This window comes from Mauremys reevesii, linkage group 4 (assembly GCF_016161935.1).
Source record: "Mauremys reevesii isolate NIE-2019 linkage group 4, ASM1616193v1, whole genome shotgun sequence".
NCBI lineage: Eukaryota > Metazoa > Chordata > Testudines > Geoemydidae > Mauremys > Mauremys reevesii.
The window spans coordinates 91,961,823-91,989,701 of NC_052626.1; the positions used below are offsets into that span (position 1 = coordinate 91,961,823).

At 39.8% G+C, this 27,879-nt stretch overlaps 1 protein-coding gene across 5 annotated transcripts in view; it reads right to left on the bottom strand.

Annotated features, from left to right (window-relative positions):
- Window positions 1–623: 623 nt before the first annotated feature.
- The window catches only part of WT1 (WT1 transcription factor), a 137,082-nt gene continuing 109,826 nt past the window's right edge, over window positions 624–27,879 (bottom strand). For 4 of the 5 annotated variants that reach the window (XM_039536348.1, XM_039536347.1, XM_039536346.1 and 1 more), the window contains 5 exons: window positions 20,194–20,296; window positions 18,615–18,765; window positions 8,976–9,065; window positions 6,301–6,393; window positions 624–1,996 (listed from right to left, as the gene is read on the bottom strand). In XM_039536348.1, coding sequence (XP_039392282.1) covers window positions 1,875–1,996; window positions 6,301–6,393; window positions 8,976–9,065; window positions 18,615–18,765; window positions 20,194–20,296 — 559 coding nt within the window. In that variant the 3' untranslated portion in view covers window positions 624–1,874. The remainder of the gene's footprint in view (window positions 1,997–6,300; window positions 6,394–8,975; window positions 9,066–18,614; window positions 18,766–20,193; window positions 20,297–27,879) is intronic. The other variant, XM_039536345.1, reaches the window with a different exon arrangement.

Below are 27,879 nucleotides of genomic sequence, written 5' to 3' on the forward strand. Positions count from 1 at the left end.
AAAAGATCTTGGAAAGATTAAAAAATAGTTAATGTAAAGGGAAGTAGGATACAATAATTTTACAAGGTCAAAATCTGAGCCTGATGGCACCAAATCAGGTTGTATTTATTTACAAAATAAAAATCATGCCAGATGACAAAGTAACCATTATTTTTATCCTCATTTTCACACTTCACCTTCTGGGAAAGAATGAGTGTTTTTTTCAACCTGCTCAACTGATTTAGTGCACCACAGTTGTAATTTAAGTCTAAGTCTTTCTTGGTATCCAGCCTATGACCTCCTAAGCTAAAAAGGTATTCATGCCAACTACTACATGTGATTCTATAGAAGGCAATATTTTCTATTTCAAAGATTTTTTACTAAGCTGTAGTGTTTTCACTGACATTGTGTTGGTCTAACCCACTAAGAGACAAACTATTGTAAGAAGAAAAAAATAAAGATTGAAGCAACTGTTTTATAACATATGAAACCTGATACTGTTTTCTGTTTCCAGTACAATTCCCCAGTGAGATGGATAAATTGTGGTCAAGACCTGGACAGGTTAACTAGTGGTCATCAATGCTGGTGGTACCTTTATATACAAAAAATGGAAACTATTGGACATGGCATGTGAAATCTAATACCAGCCATGAAACAAGACAGCTGTTGGACTCATTTTTTTTTTCTCTTTGAAGGGGCTTTAATTGAAAGCTTGGTGAAAAATGCAGGTTACATTCTTAGTGTTATCAATAATTTGTAACAGCAATAACATCAGAACAGTGATGCATCTAATATTTATACACTTTCTAATTTTAGTTGTCTAAGAGCAATACATTATCAGATATATATATACACACAAACACACACAATTTCAAGCAATTAATAGGAAATAATAAACCCCTCCTCCCAAAACCCTGAAACAATATATTTCCTCACACTAATGTCTCTTTTCACATATACTTGACGAAGAGTCTTTTTAAGTTACTTATCTTAAGAGTAATCTGTTAATGGAGATCCTGGACCAGCCCCATTTAAGTTCAGTTTTAAGTTTATACAGCTTGCTAACCACATAACCAGTGTGGTTTACATTGTAAACAAATCCCAAATGTCTACAATGACTGGAATCCGTTTAGGGTAAGAAGAAGATCTGTGCATCTCATGATGGAATAAATTTAAACCAGTACAAAAAAAATAAAAAAGATTTAAACAGAGAAAATACAGTTTTGGGGAATCAATGCTATAATGTTAAAAGCAAGTTAACTTAATTGTAAGATTCTCATTTTCTGCGCAAAGTGGTACTGCTTCATCTAACTTTAGCTGCTCTAGAAACTGTGTGGGGGGGTTAAAGTTGATTTTTGAAATTCAAATCAGATCTTACATTTTAAAAAATTGCCCTTAGGCAGTAGAAGTACAAAGCTTATCAGAAATGTCTCAGGTGTTTTTTTGGAGTGTGTGGTTGTATTAGAAATTGGAAACTTAACCATATGCACATATGCAGTAAGCACAGAGCTTACCTTAGCAGACATGCACACATGCCCTACACATGGTTTGACTGAATAAGATACAATGAATTTGCACCTGGAAAAGTTCAGGTAGAAATAAAAATTAGAGAAAAACCCATCAAAAGTAACTATAATTCATAGTAATATTTTAACTGTAACAGTCTTTGTAATTCCATAACAACGTTACAAAAAAACCCAATTAACATTGAATGAGAATTTTTTTTTTAAGTCCAAATGGATGACAAAACTGAACAGAATCCTACGGTTTAGTTAACTTGTCTCAACTGGGTAGCGAAGACAGCCGTAGCTTTCCTAAAGAGGCGGTCAAGGATGATGGAAGAGTTTGCAGTAGTTCATATTGTCCCATCTGGTTTATTCATTTGTTTGAATTGTCTAAAGGGCCAACTGAAGTTTAGTCATGTTCCTCTGGTGCATGTTGTGATGGCGGACTAATTCATCGGATCTGGCAAATTTTTTTTGACAGCTGGGCCATCTACAGCTGAATGGTTTTTCACCTGTTAACAAAAACACCCCACTGTTTAACTGGCATAGAGATGGATTGAAACATTTACCATTTATTTTGTTTCTTTATAACTCCTTTCAATAGGAAACTAACTATGGGCCCAGATCTATAAGGTACTGAATGCCCTCAACTCCCATTCACTTCAGTGCTCAGTGCTTTGCAAGACCAGGCCCTAAATGAGGGCATTTCTCACTCGACCCACGTTTTAAAGATGCCCTTTAAAGATTAAGCTGAACATTTGCAACAGCACATTCCTGAAGGAAGCACATAGGCCTGGCACACCAGTGGTTATTCTTTAAAGCCTGATCCAATGCCCATGGAAGTCACTCATTTCCAGTGACTTCAATAGGCTCTGTCAAGCCATCTCAGTGAAAACCTAATGAGCTGGGTAAGAAGAGGTCTATGGAGCTTAGCCTCAGGCTTAGCGAACTGGTTCAAAAAGTTCCTCACTGCTCTCCAAGCCAAGTAGACTTCGCATATCGCACTGAGAAGAAAGAATGGGAAATTATTGGAGGCCCAGAATGCAGGGGCAGCTCCAGGCCCCAGCACGCCAAGCGTGTGCTTGGGGCGGCACGCCGCAGGGGGCGCTCTGCCGGTCGCCGAGAGGGTGGCAGGCGGCTCCAGTGGACCTCCCGCAGACGTGCCTGCAGAAGGTCCACCGGAGCCGCGGGACCGGCGACCGGCAGAGCGCCCCCCGCGGTGTGCTGCCGTGCTTGAGCCGCCCCTGCCAGAATGCTCCATATTTTCCTAGCACTCCCCTAAGTAAATCAATAATCAAAAAACCAAACAGACCCCACATAGAAAAATATCCTTTCTGCACTTTTAGCAATTCTTCAATTTACCACAGCATGCAAATGCAGTAGCAAGTCACATTTCTGACAGCGCAGGAGTGCTGGAGGAAAGTCCTCAGCAGCTCAGAGCAGGGCACAGGTCAGAACAGAATTGGAAATTTTATTCTTCTAGATTTGTATCATTAGTAGTATAAACTTGGATTTTCTATTTGTTTGTCTGTCTTTCTAAGTACGTACAGGTCTGTTTCTGGAGCCTGAAGTCATCTGTGCTGGGCTGGCTAGAGGTCCAGCATTCTCCAATTCAATATATTCTGGGGTTGGCATGAGCTTTCCTAACGACCACTACCCCACCTGCCTCCGTGGCTCACTTTTTGTGCAGATCATTTCAAAACTTCCAGATTCACACTAGGGGAAATTTGGATTGTGGTGAAGTTTTGTTTGTGTAGGTTTGTGTTTTTGTTTTTTGTTTTTTTTCCTCAAAAAGCAGTGAAATAGATACATAAAGGGGTTTTGAAGTCTAATTAGCTTAACAAATACTTTAAAATCATAAACTTATATAAGTGAGAGTCACTCCATCAGTTCTCAGCAGCACTGGCCAAATCATCCTCATTGATGTGAATTAATCATTATGGGCTAGATTGTAGCTTTGCCACAAACCCTCCATAAAAGAAGCATGTAATTGTGTTGCCTCAGAAACAAATCTGCTTCTCCCATTGCTTCAGCCCTATACTGGGTGCAGATTACTTTCCCTTCAATGCTGGATCAGCTGCACTATCCTGCACCCTGGGGAGACAGTCAAAGCTTTGCCCACTCCTGCCTGTCTGCTCAGGAGGAGGACTAGCAGTCATGGGGGGAAATACAGGAAGTAAGGTGAGAGTCACTCCATCAGTTCTCAGCAGCACTGGCCAAATCATCCTCATTGATGTGAATTAATCATTATGGGCTAGATTGTAGCTTTGCCACAAACCCTCCATAAAAGAAGCATGTAATTGTGTTGCCTCAGAAACAAATCTGCTTCTCCCATTGCTTCAGCCCTATACTGGGTGCAGATTATTTTCCCTTCAATGCTGGATCAGCTGCACTATCCTGCACCCTGGGGAGACAGTCAATATATTCTGGGGTTGGCATGAGCTTTCCTAACTACCACTACCCCACCTGCCTCCGTGGCTCACTTTTTGTGCAGATCATTTCAAAACTTCCAGATTCACACTAGGGGAAATTTGGATTGTGGTGAAGTTTTGTTTGTGTAGGTTTGTGTTTTTGTTTTTTGTTTTTTTTCCTCAAAAAGCAGTGAAATAGATACATAAAGGGGTTTTGAAGTCTAATTAGCTTAACAAATACTTTAAAATCATAAACTTATATAAGTGAGAGTCACTCCATCAGTTCTCAGCAGCACTGGCCAAATCATCCTCATTGATGTGAATTAATCATTATGGGCTAGATTGTAGCTTTGCCACAAACCCTCCATAAAAGAAGCATGTAATTGTGTTGCCTCAGAAACAAATCTGCTTCTCCCATTGCTTCAGCCCTATACTGGGTGCAGATTACTTTCCCTTCAATGCTGGATCAGCTGCACTATCCTGCACCCTGGGGAGACAGTCAAAGCTTTGCCCACTCCTGCCTGTCTGCTCAGGAGGAGGACTAGCAGTCATGGGGGGAAATACAGGAAGTAAGGTGGCGCTTCCTCACTCACCTGTGCAGGTATTACAGGCTGTCTTCCCTGCCAAAACAATTGTGCTTTTTAGAGTCAGATGGCTAACTCAATTTAGCTACCTTACCATAAAATCCCTGGAGAGACAAGGCACTGTAATTTCTGCCTTGATGTAGCTAGTTAAGGTCAACTCCAAGTGGGGTGCTATAGTACTGACCTCATCTAGCTACATGGAAGGAATAAAGTACCTGTGCACCATAGCTCTGTTGATGTAGATCCCTGGGGAGACATCTTAAGTTATCTATCTTGCTGTAAAAACCCACCTATTTTGGCAGTGAAGACACAGGTCCAGCTCACATTGTGGTTATAAGACGGTAGGGCCACAGGCTCTAGTATTTGCTTGAGTCATGTGACTCTTGATCTTCTCACTCAGGCACAGAACAGAGCTTGTGGCCTTGTCTTCACTAGGGGAAAAAAGGTGTTTTCTTAACTTGAGTTAGCTAACATGAGGTAAAATTCTAGTGAAAATAGGCAGTTTGTAGTTTTCATATGTTGACAGGTTGAGGTAAAACCTACACTCCCCCATGGCCTTTAACGCAATCTACTAATTTGTGTGAAAACTACACACTGCCTTGTCTTCACTAGGAATTTACCTCATTTTAAGTCATGTTAACTATGAATACAACTTTTTTCCTAGAGAAGATGCACTCAATTTCAGGCCAAGTTCACACTGTATCAGCGGGCATACACCAGGGGTTAAAACTGTGCCCTTTACCATTTGCAGACAATAAAAGTGTAGACAACGAAAGACACAGCACATTGTCTTAAACTTTCTTTTGGATGCAGCCTGGAAAGTGCCAGTATTCTACAGGCGAATAGTTCTGATTTTTGTAAATTCTTTTTTTAAATCTTAAATATGAAAATTTTGTGGGAGGGAAGGGAAGATAAAAAGTCCTTATCATCTTAGTTGGGAGAGTAGGACTTTCTACAAGTCCTTGTCTCGCAGTGTGGAGGCATATTTCAAAGCTTGAGACCATTATAAATAGCACTAAGGTATCTAATAATATTGAACTCTAGAAAGGCAGTTGTTTATTGGCAAGATATCCTGATTTTCATATAATAAGTTAGTAGATCAAATTGTTCGGCTAAGAATGGTGCAAAAATAATTCTAAAATTACTCCCAGAACATGAGGTTCAAGTTAAAATGCTATGAAAAAGATCTATTGTAATTTCATTGTTATGTTTCCTCAAATGTTCCTTGGACATTTTGGCATGTTTTTATTTTAGGTTTTGTGCGTGTGGCTCTTTAGTGTTGGTGAAAGCTGCTGTCTTTATCCTTAGGAGAGATTACAGTGATGCCAGCTTCCCCAAGATACCTTACATTAGGCCTCAGCCCTGACCTAGAGGAGCCATGAGTAGAGATGAGAGGATCCTTTAACTCCACAGCCCCTCTGCTGAGGCTGGCACTAAATGGCCTCTTTGTGGGCAGTTGTGGGGATGATAGTTTATGCACAGTGGATGTTTGTGGACTGAGATCACTAAAGCCATTTCACAAAAGCTGACAAAATACATTATGCCAAACTGATATATCCTAAAAGTATGAAGTACCCAGGAGTAACATTTTCCAAAGCACCTAAGTAACACAGGAGCCTAAGTTCTATTTTGAAAAGTGATTTGGGCATCTAGGAGCCAAGTCGCACTGAAAGTCAATGGGACTCCGGCTCCTAAGTCACTTGGGCACTTTTGAAAATGTTAGCCCAGGTTCAAAGACTCCTGCTAAACATTTAAATCACAGTAAAATTTATTTAGTTTAAATAAATAATGAAATATAAATGTGAAGAAAAGTTTACGCACTTGTTTTACCTGTATGAGTCCTGGTATGAGTCTTCAGATGATCAGATCTAGAGAACTTTCTCTGACAGGTTTTACACTGGAAGGGTTTCACACCTAAACAGATAAAACAAATCTATTCCTGTATTCCAACAACTTTTGGGAAGGATCAGGGAGATCAATTATTTCTGAATTATCAAAGTACTGGAATTTTTTTTTAATAGTTCCTGTAACTACTCCTCCCCTACTGCCCGCCTACGGGTCTCAAAGATCATTAATCAGGCTTCTGCACAACTTACCCTTTCATAACCCTATCTTTCTCCTACAGACCAGTTAACACTTTCAGGTATAAAGTGTCCCAGCTGCAGCCAGTGTAAGCAAGCACTAATCACAGGATTCAAAATATGAAAAGTCATGATCAAGAAAAGCTCTGCAAAGTTATTAATTTGTTGGTTCCTGTGGTTTGGTACCTCTGGCATTCCACCTCAAGCTTTGTGTATTTGGATTCAATTTGGTAAAACCAGATTGAAAAAAAATCTACCTAACAAGTTTTATTAAACAATGTATATTGTACATGGGTTCTTAAGGATTTGTTCAACCCAGAAGACCTACCATGGGATTGTCAAAAACATATATATATTAGGGGAAAAAATTAAGTGAAGCCATATAACAGTCTCAAAAACATCCCTCCTCACCCCAAAAGAGCCACCGCTGAGCATTCTGATTAAAGGTTTGCAAGACCCAAAGAAAGTTTACATGAACTGCTAGTTTTTATGTTTAAACCGAAAGATTCCTCTGATTTCAGGTTTCATTATGGAAAGTTTCACACAGCTGAAGTCCATCATATTTCTCCTATTATCTCTTAAGGGCCAAACCGTCTTCCTTAGGATAAAAACTGAACAAACAGACTTTGCATAAGGAACCTTGTAATATTCTGCAATCCAGACTCAGGCCACAGAGCCATTCATAATTGCTACAACATTCTCCACCCTGTAGCCAAGGAGTGCTTCCTGGAGCCAAGGTGTTCCCCAAGGGTCAGTCCTCGGACCAATCCTATTCAATTTATTCATAAATGATCTGGAGAAAGGGGTAAACAGTGAGGTGGCAAAGTTTGCAGATGATACTAAACTGCTCAAGATAGTTAAGACCAAAGAAGATTGTGAAGAACTTCAAAAAGATCTCACAAAACTAAGTGATTGGGCAACAAAATGGCAAATGAAGTTTAATGTGGATAAATGTAAAGTAATGCACATTGGAAAAAATAACCCCAACTATACATACAATATGATGGGGGCTAATTTAGCTACAACGAGTCAGGAAAAAGATCTTGGAGTCATCGTGGATAGTTCTCTGAAGATGTCCACGCAGTGTGCAGAGGCGGTCAAAAAAGCAAACAGGATGTTAGGAATCATTAAAAAGGGGATAGAAAATAAGACTGAGAATATAGTATTGCCCTTATATAAATCCATGGTACGCCCATCTCGAATACTGTGTACAGATGTGGTCTCCTCACCTCAAAAAAGATATTCTAGCACTAGAAAAGGTTCAGAAAAGAGCAACTGAAATGATTAGGGGTTTAGAGAGGGTCCCATACGAGGAAAGATTAAAGAGGCTAGGACTCTTCAGCTTGGAAAAGAGAAGACTAAGGGGGCATATGATCGAGGTATATAAAATCATGAGTGATGTTGAGAAAGTGGATAAGGAAAAGTTATTTACTTATTCCCATAATACAAGAACTAGGGGTCACCAAATGAAATTAATAGGTATCAGGTTTTAAACAAATAAAAGGAAGTTCTTCTTCACGCAGCGCACAGTCAACTTGTGGAACTCCTTACCTGAGGAGGTTGTGAAGGCTAGGACTGTAACAATGTTTAAAAGGGAACTGGATAAATTCATGGTGGCTAAGTCCATAAATGGCTATTAGCCAGGATGGGTAAGAATGGTGTCCCTAGCCTATGTTCGTCAGAGGATGGAGATTGATGGCAGGAGAGAGATCACTTGATCATTGCCTGTTAGGTTCGCTCCCTCTGGGGCACCTGGCATTGGCCACTGTCGGTAGACAGATACTGGGCTAGATGGACCTTTGGTCTGACCCGGTACGGCCGTTCTTATGTTATGTTCTTATGTGCAGAGTTTTTGGCCAGTGTAGCCACATGCTTAAAGTCAATAGGATTCAAGCACATGTTCACAATTAAGCACATGCCTAAGTGCGGGATTGGGATCCGGATGCAGAGCAGTGCTCTGTAGAATGCAGTGGGTGTGGTGTACACTTCATCATCTGCTCCTCCTTTCTGCACAGCAAACACATAGTAGTTCCATTGCCTTTTGAGCCTCACACGTGGGTGAGTGCAGGTTTTTCCCTTACATATTTAAATCATAAGCATCACTACAGTATTAAGTGCATTAATTGTTTGTAAATTATTACTTTTATCAGATTACTAGGAGATGGTTTTATTTTGTTTAATCGTTCCTTGTTCAAAAGAGAGAATATTTCCCACCCCATGCACGTCACTCCAGAGAGCAGAGTGTTTCATTTTGAGAGTTTTCTTACAAGTTTGCAGAATCCAAAAGCTCAATTATTGAGGCATAAATCTATGATTCTGAAATGCTAGTAAAAAATCATCATCCGGGAGTCCAACTAAGGATGCATCTTCCTGCTAAGAAGAATGTTAGAGAGGAGAGAGCTATGGCCAACAAACCTGTGTGTCGTCTTTGGTGTCGTTTGAGTTGGTCTGAACGAGAGAACCTTCGCTCACAGTCCTTAAAGTCGCATTGGTATGGTTTCTCACCTTAAGAGGACAAAGGTTTCATTAGAAAGGTATTGCTGAATTCAAAAACATGTCAGCTTCATGTTTAATGAGTCTCTTAATTTATAAAATGTGCTATATTAAAAAGGCTAGGGCTTCTTCTCACATATTTTTTAAAGTTAATGGGCCAGATTCTCAGCTGATTCAAATTAATATAGCTTGAAGTCAATGGAGCTATGCAGATTTACACCAGCTGAGGATCTAGCACAATTCATTTACCTTAGTTAAATTTGATCTCGAATCAGTTTGTTCTAAAAAGGGGTAAAAATAGATTAAAATTACAAAAACTGAACCCACGTTGCATGAACATTTATTCCAACATTTGACATTATTCTATTATTTGACATTAAAAATATCAATGTCTTTTCCCCTGAAGACCATATTCCAACCCCTTCTACAATTTTTACAAGGAAGTAATTTACACAAGTTAAAGATTTACAAATTGCTGTAAACTGTATTTGAAGGGGAAAAAATTAAACCCAAAACATTAAAGACTGGCAAATTTTTATCTGGTGTAAGTGTGTAAAAGAATTGGCAACATTCAATCCTGGAATAAAGCACATTTCTCCCCCAAAATGCCTATTCCTTCACTTCCCTTAAGCACCATGAAAAGCAGTATTTCACATGTACAAAGCACATAGGAAAAGTTTTTAGATAATTTTTGTATGAGGCTCTCAAGGATTTCATAGACTTGGGTGAGGGAGGTGTTTGCATGTAAAAACCCACTTATTCAGATGCATGAAAGCTTATGCCCAAATAAATCTGTTAGTCTTTTAGGTACCACCAGACTACTTGTAGTTTTTGTAGATACAGACTAACATGGCTACCACTCTGATATTTGTTTATATTAATGAAGATTTACAGTGGTGTAGCAAAGATCAGAATTTTCACCACACTTAACATCTGTATAAAAACCTTTATAACTTCCTGTGGCAGGTACCCAAAGGAGTTTACTGACTCTTAAACCTAGTGATAAGCTATTTCATATCTGTTCAGTTTATTTATGTAAATTATTACATTTGCCACAAGTGTTTAAAATGGTTCCTTATACTTTGACCACAAGAACTTCCACAGAAATGCCTACTTCTAGGAAACCACTTACTTTCAAGAGATTCAGCCATTTGACAGATTTAAGAGACTGAATGTCAGTGGAACAGAATGCAGTGACAGGATGATTGTCTCCTAATTGCAATATAAATGCAGAAGATTTTTAATTAGACATTTGAATAGAACAGTGTAACAGGCTTGAAGGCATCCACTTTGAAAACAAAAGGACCTTTATTTTTGTTTTACAAAATGATCTACTCGGTTGAGAACTCTGATGCCTTTTTCAGACTACCTTATCAGCAACCTTCTTCTGCTGGAGACAGAGTTGCTCACTTGCATTCAGATTTGTTTGGACAGAAGTGTTATGCAATTTAACCATTAGAAGCCAGTTTGTAGATTAAAGCCATTTAAAAAAAATTAATTAAAAACTATTTTTGATTAGAATAAGGAAAACGTCAACCAAAGCACACATGGGGGTCAGCCAATCCAGCAAATTGACACAAAACAGTGTGTTAAAATTGAGTGTAGAAGGAAGGGGAGTGAGATTTGGAGAGGATCCAGAATTTCTCTCTCTTCCATTCTTCTTGGGCTTCAGCAGGGGCCTAATTAAATGCCCACTGAAGTCAGTGGAGATACATGTTGACTTCAATAAGCATCAGAACAAGCATCCGATTAGGAAAAGTGCACTGGGTGTTCAACACTAAACACTCAGTGGATTCTCTAAACCAGCAGTTCTCAAACTTTAGCAACCCAAGGACCTCTATTTTGATTTTAAAATTTTCACAGACTCCCTAAGTCCCTCACTCAGCCTGAGGCCCTGCCCCCACTCCTCCCCTTCCCTGAAGGCCCTACCGCTGCCCCACCTCCTCCCGCTCCTCCCCCTCCCTCTCCCTCCCAGCTGTTCCCTGGTGTGCAGGAGGAGTTAGGAGAGGGAGGGGAAGGAGTTGATCAGCGTGGGCAGCAGACCCCTGGAGTGCCCTCATGGACCCCCAGGCATCCACAGACCCCAGTTTGAGAAACACTGTTCTAAACTGCTTAGCAAAAAGCTTGTTTGTGATTTCTTCTTTCCCAGGGCTCACTGGGGGCATCCCAGGTTAGAGCTAAAGCTTCCAGGTTTGAGGGACACAAACAATATTTCCCATATGACAAAAACAAAACAGAAAGGAGTTGAAGATCAAACTGCACCTGCCCTTTGCCCTTTCCTTGTTCAGTTTTTTGCTATCATTTCCATTTCAGTACTAACAAGAAGAACATAAAGGCTGACCATAATGCAAGATAAAGCTTTAGACATGGGGGAACGGAAAGAGAGTTCACTATGAAACCATTTCTTCTTTTACAATTAAAAACTCAAATTGCACTTTAACTTTAGGTTTAAAGCACTGCAAACATAAGACAAATCTGAGCTGGCATGGTTCTGGATTGCGCTTTTTTTTTCATTGGAGTCTTAAATATATGTCAGTGTACTTATTCAAAATGGGCCAAATTACACCAGTGTAAATGAAAGGCAACTTCTTTGAAACCAGTGCAGTTACTCCAGATTTACCCAAATATATGCTTGAGCAGAATTTAGACCCACTTTCCTATAAGTGCACAATATTGACCATCATACTGTCATTCGAGTAGACTTTTGGTGGAGGAGTTCTGGAATGGGGACATGGGCTAGTGCTAAGACTAAAACATTAAGTGAGTAGCTGAAGTTTTGCCTTCCACTCAGAGACAGGAAGTTTTACAGAGAAAGAATCTGAGGCAGGTCTATACCCAGTTTTGTGCCAATCTAATTAAATGAGTTTTTATACTGATTCCGTTAAATTGGTGCAACCCCCTTGTGTGGATGCAGTTCAATGTCAATGCAAAAGTGTTTATACCATTATAACGTGTTTCAGTACACTTTTTTTATATATATTTTTCTTTTGCAGATAAGCTTTAAAGATAATGTTTATGCTTTTTTTTTTTGGCACAAGAAGCCAGATTGACGCAGGGGGATGTATTTGAAACTGTTGGTGATAAAAGAAAAACCATCTATGCTGCACATTGTCCCGTGAGAATGAATCTTACAAGGTCTGCCTTCAAGGAATATTAATAGACAAAAGACGGTCTAGGGCACTGGCCCGGGACTCAGCCATGGGTTTGATTCCCCGCTCAACCACAGACCTCATGTGTGAGCTTAAACAAGTCACTTAATCTACCCTTAGTTCCCCATTTGTAGAACAGGGATAATATATCTCTACCTCTCAATGATCTTGGAGGATAAAATCCATTAATGACTGAAAGGTGCCTAGATACTGTGGTGAGGAAGGTCATATAAGTAACTAGATAAAGGAAGGAGACACAGAAGGGATGTCAAGACGACACACTCCATTCTGAGTGGGTTTTGGTGACAGTGTATAATCAATAAAATAGAGTCATTGTGAAATACATCACCTATACTTATCTAGTACTATAAAATTTAAGGTGTAGCAAACCCATGTGTGACACCCTGGCACCCCAGTATTCACCACTGTCATGTAATTAGGATATGTTTTGTACAAAGTATGCCTTGTGTGGTATCATTCTAAAAGTCTTGATCTGCTAGACAGTAATATCTCGTTGGATTGTATGAGCTATCGTCATATGTGAAGTTATAAAGTTGGCTACGTATGTGTTTCAGAAACATGTTATGAGGCTGAAAACACCCACAAGCAGCCTTTCAGGTACAACAGTAAAAAGGCCAAACAATGTTAATGGCTTCTTGAGAAAATTCCCACAAGCACAAAGATTACCCCAGGAACTGTGTACCATAGAAATGGGGACAGTGACATCATGATGGGTCCTCACTCTCCCTACAACACCACACCTGGAAATGCCTGAGGGGCAAGGACTGGACTGTGGGAAGTGATGATCCCAGGCTAGAGGGATTTTTAGCTTGTGTATGAAAACCTGGGAAAGCCAAGGCAACTTGTGCCTTAAGAATCTGCCAGCCTGTTTATCACTCGCAGCGAGAATTTGCTAATTTGTATCCTACCTGTCTAGTATGTTAAGCTCAGTTTGCAGTTTTGTTTATTTATTAAGGTAATCTGCTTTGATCTGTTTGCTATCACTTATAATCACTTAAAATCTCTCTTTTGTAGTTAATAAACTTGATTTTGTTTTGTCTAAAACAGCGGTTTTCAAACTTTTTTCCTGGCGACACAGTTGAAGAAAATTGTTGATCCCCATGACCCAATGGAGCTGGGGATGAGGGGTTTGGAGTATGGGAGGGGCTCAGGGCTGGGGCAGAGAGTTGGAGTGTGGGAGGAGGTCAGGGCTCTGGGCTGGGGGTGCAGGCTCTGGGGTGATACTGGGGATGAGAGGTTTGGGGTGCAGGAAGGGCTCCGGATTGCGGGGAGGCTCAGGGCTGGGTCAGGGGATTGGGGCACGGGCTTACCTCGGGCGGCTCCCGGTCAGCGGCACAGCAGGGGTGCTAAGGCAGGCTTCCTGCTTCTCCTGGCACCACAGACAATGCTGCGCCCCAGAAGAGGCCAGCAGCAGGTCTGGCGCCTAGGAAGAGGTGCGCAAGTGGCTCTCATCCATAGGCACAGCCCCCACCCCCAGCTTCCATTGGCTGGCGGAGCCGGTACTCGGGGTGGGCACAGCACACAGAGCTCTGTGGCCCCTCCACCTAGGAGCCAGTCCTGCTGCTGGCCACTTCTGGGGCTCAGCGTGGTGTCAGAACAGTTAGGGACTAACCTGCCTTAGGCAGGCAGCACCGCCGACGGGACTTTTAATGGCCCGGTTGGCAGCGCTGACCAGAGCTGCTGCAACCCAGTGTCTTACATTCTGGGTCGCAACCCGCAGTTTGAAAACCACTGGTCTAAAACCAGGGAGTGGAAATTATAACTTGGGGCAGAAAGTTGTTGCATCTCTCTCTCCACATTAAGGGAGGGGGCGAATTTTATGAGTTTACACTGTACAGTTCTCTGTGCAGCACAAGACAGTATAATTTGGGTTTGCACTCGGAGGGTGGGGGGTGCTTTAGCAACTAGGAGGTGCCTTAGCTGAGCCATCCCAGGCAGAGCTAATCTCAGCATCTGTGTGAAGCTGTAGCTGTGTGTGTCCCTATACTGTGTGTATGCTGGTGAAAAAGCAAGCTTGGAAACTTATCACAGCACCACAGTGTGAAAGAGAGCCCAGGCTGGTGGATCAGGCGGGCTGAGTGGTACCCCAGTTACAAATGGCACCCCGGTGGGAACCAGTCACACCATGGCTATACTCTTTCAAACACAACCTTGGACTTTCAACACCATAAGCTGAACCCCTAACACTTGAACTAAAAGGATCAGCTCCATTAATTGCAGGCACTCAGACATCACTGAGGGCAGCTACTAGACAGAATCACCACTACACACACTTACCCTCTATATTACAAATTCCTTAAAAAGCAAAATTCTTGACAATTACTGCTTTCTCTCTCTCTCTCTCTTTTTAAATGAATGGTAGTTTTTAGAGACAGAAGGTCCAAAAAGCTATTTTCTGTATAAGATGACCAGTTTCTACTCAAAGTGAATTCATAGCTTTACCAGGAATTGGAATATCACCAGACAAAATCTGGAAGGAATTATGATGTTTCTGCCATAGATCAAGTTCATGAAGGGGTGCGTGTGCGTGTGTGTGTGTGTGTGTGTGTGTGTGTGTGATATTATTTTACACACACACACACACACACACACACACACACACACACGTGTATTTATGTATAATCAGTTTTCACAAAGCAATCCCTGAAATCTACTCACCACATGATTTGCATTATTGTTTACAATTTATATTTATTTTTGCATTTCTTTAGGAGCTCAATCTACTACAGTGGAATATGCCAGATAACAAGTGCGCTTTTATGGTTATGTGTGTTTCAATAATGGCATTGTTAACAGTGGATAAGCAATCTTCGAGGGTACAAAATGTCAATGTATTTTCTACAAGAACTTTGTTGAAACATTAGTAAAAACTGATTAGAGATTCCAATTTTTTGTTTCAGAGCTCTGCTTGATTTTGCAATATAGCAGTTGGTAACATTATCTGAAAGAAAAGGACATAAATAGAGGAACTAATGAGTCAGTCATATAAATATCTAGTAGGTGACAGGAAGAAATACATCAAGGGCCAAAATTATTTTGTAACAGCACTAACAGATAGTTTAAGTTTACATATTAATATTTCATCCTGTTTCAAATCAAGTGTCCATTATTGCAAAACCTCATCTATTACTATATTCAGAAAGGTGGAAGGGCTTCTAACTGCATGTGTGTATTCTAATACCACATTACCTCAGGAATAGCACAATTGTATATTGATTACAGAAAGACAGGCCTGATACAGCCAAAAGTAACCTCGATAGTAACTGGCCCCTGGGGGCTCTCCAAGACTTGTAGCACTGATGGACCCCAGTCATTGGCAGGCAGGATCAAACCTGGGGCCTCTGGAGCTTAGTGCATGAGCCTCTACTGCATGAGCTAAAAGCCACGTGGCCTTTAGCTAAGGCTGTAGAACAGACTCCTTAATCTCTCTCTAGTCTCGGTGCCACTAGATGGGACAGAGCACCACACCCAGGAGGTGTGTGGGTTACATAGCCTTTATAGTAGCTGGCCCCTGGAAGCTCTCCAGCTGTCCTGCAACTCTCCAGAGTACTGTCTACACAAAGGTGTAGGTGTTAGTGGAAGAAGAAGAGGAATATCCCTCTTTTGTGAGTGCAGAACACCATGCTAGACATTCTACTGCTATTCCCTTTCTAGTTGTCTGACTCCACTCAGTCTAATTGGCATATTTAGCACTGAACCCTACGTTTACAATGCTCAGGTGTTGCTCAGCTGCCTGTTTAGTCTCAGATTAAGAAACAGTTTAAAGGGGCTGTGGCTTTACTTTACCAGGTAGTCCCTAGCTGGAAGCTCCATTATATTCAGACTGGCCTGATGAGGTCCCTTATAGATTTCTCTAAGACAATGCCTTGCACCTAAAAAAAGCAAGTGGGGTGTGGAAGGCAAGGAGTAGTAAAGAAGCTATCACTCAGTAAGCACCGCCACCAGGAAAAGAGACACTCCACAGCAGTCATTCCAAAAGGATAACTCCTCCATAAAAGAAAGATTGGTTTCCAAAGCTTTCCACAAAATGGCTGCACAACCTCCATGCTGGGAAACAGGGGAAAGACAAAGATACAAAGAGACTAGAAATGGGACACATCTGAATATTAGATACCACTGAGTATGGATGTGTTCTCATCTGGGGATTGGGGGGGGGCATGGTCCTGCCCTTTTATAAAGCTAAGAGACATTTGCAAAATTCAAAACCATATCTAAATTTGAATTTAAAATATCTCAAAGTTCAGGGATGTACAGATCTAGGGCCACATCTGAAAGAGAGAGATCATTCTGGGGGAAAAGCCCCTCTGGGTTTGTGAAGCATGGAATGCAATGAAGCATTTATTGTGAGCATTTATCTCCTCTCTCTGGCACCTCTACAACTCACTCTGGAGGAATAAGGGTATTTATGCCCGTCAAAGGCAGTTGGATAACTCCCTCTGGAGAGGATAGCCAGCTACAGTCCCAGTATCTACAGTTTCCTGGAACGGTTTTGTCTCCAAATATTATAGAGCAGGCACTAAATAGGGCGTGGTATAATGCAGTACATCTCTTGCAGTTAAAGAAAAAAAAAAGATTCAGGAGTAACCTTTGTGAGGCATCCAGAAATAATATGGTATAAACCAAGCATTTACATGTAATAAAAGAGCTGAATAATTAACAATTTCAAATTATGGAAAATCAAGATCTGGAGCAAATAAGTTTAGTGATGAAGGAAATAGGAGTGATTATGAGGACAACTCAAAACTGTTTAGACATTTTCAAGCAAAATACTGGCATAAGCAGCTGTTAGAGGCTCCCAAGTGCCTACAAAATTGTATTTTAAAACTGTTTATGGAGACCAGAGTACTGGTTTGTGTACAGCTTGAGCTGTGAAGCCTAAATTGCAGTTGCAATCTGAAGTATCTTGAATTTGTGGTCTGAGCAACACTGAAGATGTCCAGCTGAATATTCCATGTGTTGTGCAGTCCTGTGCATTATTAAATTAAAAATGCATTGCACTGATTATCCTTAACGTCTTTACAATTGCTGTGCACAATTAACATTACCATAGTATTCAAAGTATTCCACAGGCCTGGGGTTTGCAATCTCTCTTTTATAGTGTGAGCCACATTTTAACAGAGATTGTGTATGATAGACCACGTGACTGTTTACAATGGACCACCTCTCCACAGTCTAGTTCATCCCTATGATAAATGACAGCAATTGCTGATGTGGTAGAGCAGTAGCAGGAAAATGTGTATCTTTTAGCACAGTTGTGATCCTAAGAGCATCCCAACGCAAAAGGACAAGGGGCTCAGTGATAGCTCTTAATAAGTTTCAGATGGCCTGACCATTCCAGTGTACCCCAACTCACTAAGGTCATAACCTACAACTAAAAGGTGTAATGTAAGGTGTCAGTAGGAAGCTAATAACATACTGATCATTAATATGATTATGTAATGTATGTACAGAGGACAAATTCAAAGTTAAAAACTTATTGTAAATTATGTTATCAAAGTGTGTCTGCCAGGCAGTGCTGAAGTTACGCTACCCTAGACAAAAGAATGTGATTCTGCCACCTTGAAGATATTTCCAAAGAACATTAAGAGACAATTGGAATGCAATCTACATAGAAAGTAAACAGACCCATCAAGCCAGCAAAGGGAAGTATTAACTACTGAGCATCACAGCAGGGGGAGGAGATTGCAGGAAACAGATTAATTTGCATTTTAGCAAATACCAGTGGGGGAAGAAATCAACATGGATTTTTCTTCACCACTAGACTCCATGTCTCCTTCCTCATAACTTGAATTAACTTCACTTTGGGGGGAAACCTTCAGAAGAATCTATTTCCAAGGTTCACTGGACTATATAAGAGAGGGGCAAAGAACCCCAAGTTATCTTTCACCTAGGAACTGAGCACCTTGGACTCTATCAGAAATCCTGATCAGATGGGTAGTCAGCCATCTTGCTGGAAGGTAGATGGGTAAGGAAACTACCTTGGACAAGAACTGTAGCTTGTTGTGTTAAGTCTTAGCATCTAGAAAGCATATTTCACTTTTATTTGCTTTTAGACATTTCTAAATCTATCCTTTATACTGGAACTCACTTAATATCCTAGCTCCTTTTGTGAATAAACTTCTTTTGCTTGTAATCTAAACCAGTCCAGTGCAGTGTTGGATTTAAAGTGAATGTTAACTAGAGTTAATGTGGCAAGTTACTGAGTATGGTATCTTTAGAGGAACAGACAAACCTTAATATCTCTCTGAATGGTCCAGGCGAGGACACAGACACACAATCATCATCATACAGGTCTCTGTACATGGAGCCATGGGTTGCCTCTTCTGCCCGATCTTGATTTTAAAACCACCCCCTTTATATGGCATCTTGCTTAGACAATGCAGGCACTTACCGGTGTGCTTTCTGCTGTGCATCTGTAAATGGGACAGCTTAAAGTATCGTTTGTTACAGCCAGGGTACGCACACATGAAGGGACGTTTTTCATTTGTCTCACTAGCTGATCGGACAATAGTTGGAGCGACTCCTGGCACTCGCCGAACATCCTACAATGGCAGAAACAGCAGCGTGCATAGCTAATGTGAGCACATATAGTCACAAACCTGCTCCCATGTAATCAGTAGAAACACTCAAATAAACTTCAACATGAATATGATCCTCGGATGTACCTACCATACTATAAATGACCATTTTTGTAGTCTATTAATAATGTATAACAGTTTTCCTTCACCTTTTCCATGTACAGCATTACAAATATGTGAAGGTAAATGCTACATGCTAAATTCCCTCTAATATTTATATCTTACAATAAATGGCCAAATTCCATGCTAATTACCAACAGCATAAATGTGGAGTAACCCCCTTTAACATTAATGGACTAGCTTCAGAATTACAACAGTGTAACAGAGATCAGAACCTGACCCAGAGTAATGTTTTTATACTTAATTTTACAAGCCAGAAATTAAGCTAAGGTCCAAGGAAGTCAATGTAAGAAAAAATGTTACTATTAGATACTGCTGTAGATTGCAACCTTGACTATACAATGGTACTGCCACAGTGTTCCAACCAAGATAGACTTTCTTCTGGGATAATTGAGTGTTAACTTCTCAGTTCTGTTCAGTGCATGTAAAATTTAATCATTTAACTTTTGTCTAAGAGCTGGGTCACTAAGTGATGAATTTTTAAACTATAAAAAAGGACCAAGTACTATTAATGTAATCTAAAGATCGTCCTATTGAGATACATGAACAACACTGAAGCAGTGCAGAAAAGACAGAATACATTTTAAATTTCTTTAAAAGCTTTGTGGACTGTCTATTCAGTTTACAGAATATATGCATTTATTGTGCCTTATGTCAAGGCACCTCAAGCATAATATACAGCATGGGATCCATTAGTATTAATTCTATAACCAGTTAGAAATGGATGAGAATCAACCCTCCTGGATTTTATGGCCCTTTCAAGTGTTTAACTGGTGATTTAGCCATTAGGGATGTGATCACTTGTATACTTCTGTCTTCAAGGAATGACATTCAAATTTTTACAATTTCACAAATCCACACATTCAGAACTTCATCTGATACCTCATTTTTGCTCAGGCTGATATACAATCCCAGGTCTAATCTACTATAACTACAGAAAAACTTCTGTGGCCAAAGTTACTAAATACCTAACTTTCAAGTTAGATGAGAGGCCTCTAATTTTTGGCCATCCTAAAGTTAGTGAATAATGCAGCTCCAAAGATATGTTTTAGAAGGAAAAATACATGATTTTTCATACTGCAACATGGTCATCTTATTTTGTTCTTCACTGAAACTGGAAGTCAACTTATCTCAGGGATTTCTTAATGACACAGGGAGACCTAAAGTTAGCAATAGAATTATAAATACCAATCAAATAATCAATAAGTAACTGAAACCCTACAAAAACAGTAATTCTTCTTCTCCCTATGTAGAATGTCCGAATATACTTACTTGTATTCCTCTAAAGACTCCATGGGTGTGTATTCTATATTGGGCCCCACAGCTGTATAACATAGGACCAGTGTGGTTGTCACTCTCATATCCTGTTGCATGGCTGCAGATAAAGAGGGGAACAATGCATACAGTTAAATATTTTAGTGCACAGCTCCAAGCAAGAGGATTTCTTTCTTAATATGGTGATAAACTGTTTAGGCTTTGATTTGGTAGTCAGGAGATCCATCCTCAAGTGAAAATTACTGGAGAAAGATTTCCCTTTCATTGCATGGGTCAGATCATGATTATCACTTTTCCAGCACAATTCATTGACTCAATAATATAGTTGCATTTATTATTGCCCAATAAATGCTATCCAGAAAAAAAGGAGTATTGTCATGGTTTAAAGTTTGATGCATTACCACAAAGATGTTAAGAAAAAAAAGACACATAGCAACATAAACTTATGTGCATATGTGCAAGTTATTTATCAGCTAAATGCTGAGCTGGCTATTGCTAATATCTTTGGAATGAGCAAAAAGCCTCAAGTTTCACATTAAGTACAGTGGATTTTGTCAGCACCTCATGACTCAGATATTACCAGATAGTACTGAGAAAGTGATGACATTTATAAGAATAGCAGTCGTGTACTCATCAGTACAGATTACATATCAGCGTCCTAACCATTTAACCCACATATCAGCTTGCAAGATGCACTGTAGTTTAACTCTTTGTAAAAATCAACCTATGCTAAACACAAAGGGGATGATCTTCAGTTGATGTAAATTATCAAGATTCCCCAGGCAGCAGCACAGCAACATTTAAAATAAAAAAAAATTCCACAAGTTTGTTTACCTAGTTAAGATGTATCCTGCAAAATGTTATGTTTTGGTGTGTAGAAAGGTAGGAACACTCATGGATTTTTCCACTTTAATAACTGTGAGATGTTCAAGTGATACATGTACACTGCAATTTTTAGTTCTGAATTAATAGTCATTTGTGTTAATAAATGAAGAGCTGTAGGTGTTTAAATTTCAGTATTATGAACATTCAAAAACTCTAGAAGTAGAGTCCATGGAGACTCAATGGGGGGACAATGTAGATGGATGAAAAGTGGGATTCTGAAGCAAAGCCTAGAATAACCAGGTCTATTGCCATCATGATTAGAGGCCATTGAGGCTCCAGACCTCTGACTGAAAAGGAAAGCAGGGCCCACTGAAAGAAAGCAGTCTATGTGAAGGTCCAGTCTTTCGAATGATTTACAAGAACAAACAATGGAATTGCAGGCTGGAAAGAATCTGAAAGTTTCATGAATCTGACCAAAGGGGAGAGAGCGCTTTTGTGACTATGTAATATTTGTAAAATGTGTGTGTTGCATTCTTCTTTAGCAAGTCCACATTGAGACTAGCAGTGTGCTTCTGACGCCTAACAGAGGTGTTACTTTGCCTCACGTGGTACAGTTTTGTGGGTTCAAACACTGCTAATTGCACCCTCTTCTACTAGTTACACTAAACCCAAAGGAAAGCTTCCGGCACACATGCAAAACCTCTGCTGGGGAGATTGCCATCATCTACATGTTTACCTTCATATTCTGGAGGCTTCTCTCCCCAAAATTCATCATGGGGTATCCCAATAACAGTCTTTTTTTATCCAACTCTTCAGGATGGCACTGCATGACAGCTACCTGCCTAGAAGCCACAACTAGCTTTCTTGAAAGAAAGACAGATTTTTAGTTCAATTGGTTTTTTCAGAGCCAAATCTACAAAGCTCTGACATCATATCCTTGGCTGGGCAAATCAGTGGATCAAAAGTGACACAGCAAGCCTGTGTTCCACTTCTTCACAAATTCTACAACAGCTGTGATTTTCCTGGGTCGGAAGGGCTAGTTTTTTTCAAGAACACCTAACCCAGGCAGAAGCAAAGAGTCAAAGACTAGGCCTCATAGGAAAGTAGAGGCTTTTTTAAATTTCACAATGAAACAGGCTAAAAGAGGGTTGGAAGCAAGGTGAATAAAATCTTTTAATAGTGGCATTACCATTAGTAATACGGAGAGAACAATGCTGGCACCTGTTCAGGGCAGGAATCCTCTTTTATCTATGTATCAATGCCTATCACAATGGGACCCCAATCCCGATTAAGGCCTTAGGTGCTACCAGAATACAAACAATAAATAATCATTTTCTCAGCTACTGCATCCACCAATATCAGAGAGCCACAAACGACCCCATCAATGTTGAATTTTCCTCTCAATTCAAAGGACAGCAGCAATTAAATCTGCTACTTGTGTAAAAGCCTGTCAAAGGGAAGGAGCATCTACCACATGGCAACATCTGTTTTAATTGCAGAGGGGAAGGAAGTTAGCATGTTATAGTAAGGGAGAGGCATCTGTGCAGTTCACAGCAGAAGCAGTTGCTGATCTGTAGTGTCATAGGAAAGCAAGGGTAAATGTAAACTTTATCATTATTAGTCACCTGTCTGAGTAGCCTAGTTTAGCTTTATAATCCTTCACCTATCAGATCCACACCCCTGATGGCAGCCTAGGCAGTTCAAGAGACAAGATAGTTTGTAGGAAGATACCCTAAACATATGGTAAACTTTACCCTGGACGAAACCTCCAAAAGGTACAACAAATTACAGCAGAAATCATGCATCAGAGGGGTAGCTGTGTTAGTCTGTATCCACAGAAACAACAAGGAGTCCGGTGGCACCTTAAAGACTAACAGATTTATTTGGGCATAAGCTTTTGTGGGTAAAAAAAAAAAAACTCACTTCTTCAGATGCATGGAGTAGAAATCATGCTACAAAACACAGACTAACTTGCACTCTACAGTGTCTGAAATACAGGAGACTTGCAAGGTTTTCATTTGTAGGTGCCAAGGATTTTCTGAAGGACTATTCAGTTCTGTAATGGAAAGTAGCCAGCAGAACCCACTTATCTTAGGAATTAGAAATGGAAGGAAGATATATGAGATCCCCTGGAATGCTCCTCATGGTATTTTCTCCAGTCTACTTTTAAAATATCTTCATGGATGGGGCTTCTACCAAATCACTCTGTATTCCCCAAGCTTAAATTTCACTGACAGGAAGTTTTCCCTAACATTCCTCACATTTTTTTTTATTTCATCCCATTACTCCTGGTCATATGCCCTCTTTGCTTTGGTGAGCAGAACTGTAGTGAAAGGCTTGATCACATTAGAAATTGTTTTCAAAGCCACCTGACCACTCACATATTAACTAGTTAGCAAACTACCCATTTAACAGTTCCCCCGAAAAGGCATCTTAGTAAGAAACAACCATAGTTCCAGTTCCTTAAAACCCACCAGCATTGTCAGGGACTTATCATATATGGCCCTGTTATACTAACTTTTTTCATGAGGAGTAGGAAGGCACAACTCAATAACGAGTAAGGGTAGAGTAATCTGACCCTAAACAATTGTAATATTCTCACATTGGGGGCACTTACTGGAAGTCAATGGGACTGTTGATACAGCAATGTAAGACTTTCACAAATTGGGCCTGTAGCTGCTTCTTTGAATTGAAATCTCACTCTGCATTGATAGTCACTGTCACATAGCTTGTGAAATAGACTGGATTTTTCATGTCTCTCCCTCTTGCTATCTCCCTTTTGTTAAGAGCAAACATGATGCATGCTAAGCGATGTGAATTTTGTTATACACCCATAATTTATTTAGCATACACACTAGAATGTGGAAGACCCAATGGAAGAACTAGGGTAAGTCTGGCAGCTCCTCTCCAGCTTCAGACTTTCCAAAAATTACAGAATCACAACCACTGGTTTCATTTTACACAGAAGATAGAGGTTGGACTTTCCTCTGGGTGCTAAGAGCAATACAAGTCATCAGTGAGTTCATGTATGCAGTACACTAAAATAATTACAAATGGAGATCTTTAAAAAAAAGAGTGGGAAATTCTTTGACTTTAAGCTCTTTGGAGTAGGGACTATATTTACCTGAGTGAGCAGGAAGTGCCTAGTACATTGTGACCACTAATGGCAAGTAAAAATATTAATCCATAATAAATAAAATAAAATAAATGTGTCCTGCTTGTTTACCAAGGGATCAATTGTCCTACATCTCTACAAATACACTGTAATCTATATAATTTTGCACCTTTGCATCTGAGCTAAATAAGAATAAACAAAATTTATGGTTTAAAATAAAGAAGTTGCAACTGAAGCCAATGTGTTAATTGTAGAGTGGGAATTTGGAATCATCAAGAAGTCCAAGCAGAAAAAAATGGGAGAAAAAACTGTTTCCTCTGTTTAATGTTTAAAGTCATATTTATGACTGATAGGGGGGAAAAATGCTGAAAAGAGTCAAAGCTAAGCAAAGCCAGATGCAGTTAAACCTATTGTCAGGCCAGTACTATTTTAGTGATGCAGGCAAAACCCTACAGGAGTTCTTGATTGAGTAAAAACTGCAAGAATTGGCCCTTAAGGGTCCCAATTCTGCCTTCATTGGTGAATACAGAATTCCCTTGGATTTCAATGGAAATTGCACAGATCTATCCAAAGGCAGCACTGGACTGTAAATATTTAGAGTTCATCAAGTTGGTTGCTGAGATGGCCCTATATATATATATATGTCCTTTGGTTCTAGGCAGCCAGCTGCAGACCTGGAAAAAATGCATAAAATGTAGCTCCACATTTCTGCAAAACAAAGATTGATACTTATGCAACATAAAATGCTAAGCAAGCGCTATATACTGTAGAGCATTTAGAAACATTTGTCTTTAGCGTTAGGCCAGAAAATCCTTAACACTTGGAGAGTAGCTCTTTTAAAATGATTAATCTCTACACTGTACAGATTGTACAGAGATTAATAAAAATGAAGGTTTTACAGATGAGAATGTGTGATGAAAAACAGAGCAGCTTTAGAGAGTTGTACCAATCTAAGACGTTATAAAAAAAAAATCTCATAAAAGATTACTTTCTAATCTGAATATATAAAAAACGCCCACAACCTGCAATTTCTCTCTCACACCAACTTTACTTTGTTACACTAGAACTGTCTTACTAGTTTACAGCCTCAACTTAAATCTGGAGAGTCAAGCTTGATTTTTTATTATTATTATTTCATAAGACTAAAAAAGGAACATTATAGGGCATATTGAGAAAAGTGAACAAATATCAGCTTGAAACATGAATGCACATTGACTCATAAAATGGAAGAATTAAAAAATTCAGAAGGAAAGATTACAAAGGCACCACATTAAGATGCAATTGACTAGTGTTTCAAGGCAGGAACTGGAATATTTGGGTGTAGAAACAGAGCCAAAAATGAGGCAGAACAAGGGTGCGGGCAGTTTGTGTGATAACAGCACAGAAAAGAAATAAAGCTGATTTCCTTTGATAAAATATTTACCACACAATATTATGGGAAAATATATGCCAGCACTGAGGCAATAAAGAGAAGCCTGATTAATGATATAGATGATGTTTCCTCCTGTTATTGGTGGTAATGCTATTAGGCAGGAGGGAAGCATAAAGTTGCTGCTTTATCTGCATTCTCCAAGGCAACTGACCATCAGAGAAATGATTTCACTGATTAGGGCCCAGTGTGCAATCATTATGAAGAAAGAAAAGGTGGCTGTTGAGATTAAGGCACGGGACTAGTATTCAGAGACCTGGGCTCAATTCACAGCTCTGCTTGTGTACTTCTTTGGGCTGTTCACAATGTCTCTCAGTGAAATCCTTGTCCCACTGAAGTCACTGGGAATTTTGCCATTGACTTCAGTGGAACTAGGATATCGCCTTCCGTGCCTCAATTCCCTACCTGTAAAATGGGGAGAGTACTTCCCTTCCTCACAGTGGAGAGGATAAATTCATGATTAGGCATTCTGATGTGAAAGAAAAAGGGGAAAATAGTTAACACCATGAAAAACATATCATTGCATGCTCCCATTCACAATGGCTGCAGATTTGAGCCCAGCGAGGCACGATTTAGACTCCCAGAACTTACTAATGGTGTTGTATAAGGCTATGATGAAGGTTCTCTTGTTAATCTATTATAGAAAGTCTAAACCTTAAGGGCCTTACATTAGAATGCAATTGTAATACTGCTTTGCAAAGGACCTCTCCATTGTTCTTTCCAGTGAGACCAAGCAAATGGCAATACGCACTAGTGTGCATGGGAGCTCAGCCCACTGATTACATAGCTCAAGAATAGAGGAAAAAAAGGCACTGAGCCAAACTCTGCCAGTTTACATATGTGACCTCAGTGGGACTGTACACGATAACTTCAATTTCCAGATAGCATAGCTCTTATTTCTTCAATTTTCTATCTGCTCTGTGACAGAGCTCCTCATTTGGTAGCTTATTTAGCTAGTCACAGGTTCAGGTCCCAAAGCAGGGTTTAGGCTTCTATCCAATATTGACTGGTCTATGCAATACCAGTGAGATGTTGCACTATAGTCTTTTTTCAGATCATGGCCCCAATTCTTGGGCCCACCTGAGCAGCACTTCTGAGACTGCCAGGGGCTAGATCAGACAGCTGAGTAGGTAGCTAGTCAATATTTCTCTTTATTCTCATTATTCAGTGTGTGGCCATATTACTTATCAGATGCTATCCAAAACCTGTACTGAATAAAGAAATATTTATTTCCTCATGGGCCTTCCAAGGTTCTCATCACCATAGTATGGAGGATTTAATAGTCCCTAATGAAAGTATCTTCACATCAACCCCTATGAGGCCATATTATTTTCCCTATTTTACAGCTGTGAAACAAAGGCTTGGAGATTAAGGCCAAATTTATCAAAAGTGTCCACTAATTTTGAGTGTCCATCTTCAGATGTATAAAAGGCCTGATTTTTTTCAGAGTAATTAGCATCTTTATAGCACTTTATATTTTCAAAGCATAGTGTCCATTGACTTCAGTTGCAGTTGTGAGCTCTCAGCACTAATACAAATCAGGCCCCAGCTGTCTCAACTTGCACACCAGAAAGTGAGGAACACAGTTAGTGAACACTTGTGAAAAGTTTGAAAAGACAGAATCCTGTTCTTCTGAGTGACATTTGACTGCCTTAGCCATGAGACCAACCTTTCTCCTCCTGCAATCCTGTGCTTCATTCAGTCCATACCTTCCACTGTTTGCAACAAATCGGTTCTACAGACAACAGTCTCATTCACTATGCAAACCAGGTCCATATCCTGATTCCTGTCTATCCTGTGCACCAAGCAAGATAGGAGTCCAGGGGATAAAATAGCATGTATCGCATAATCAAAGACTATATCATAATGCCTATGCCCAAGGGTGGCTGAGTAAGGTTACATAACAGAAAGTGCCAGGCAACCTTAACTATAGGTGTCACTGCCAACCCTGCCTAGACTATATGGTAGTAGTTTCATTTTAGTACATTAAACTTAAATTGAATATAAACCCAGGAAAAAGGCTAGTGAATTAAGTTCATATAAAATGATAGGGTTTAGAGAGTGATATGTTATATCACTAACATATCATTTTAGATTTCTCAATTTCTTGCAAACTTGCAGTAATATTTCTTTATAATACAATACATAAAAGAAAGTTCAGCTGAGTCATAAGGAAGTGGTGGGGGGGAAGAGGGGAATATCTATATAAGGATTGTCATCTTTGGAGAGAAATTAAGCTCTCCGTTTCGACATAAAGATACCAATATTCATAAAATACAACTTCAAGATTGAGAAAAGTATCTGAAACAGTAAA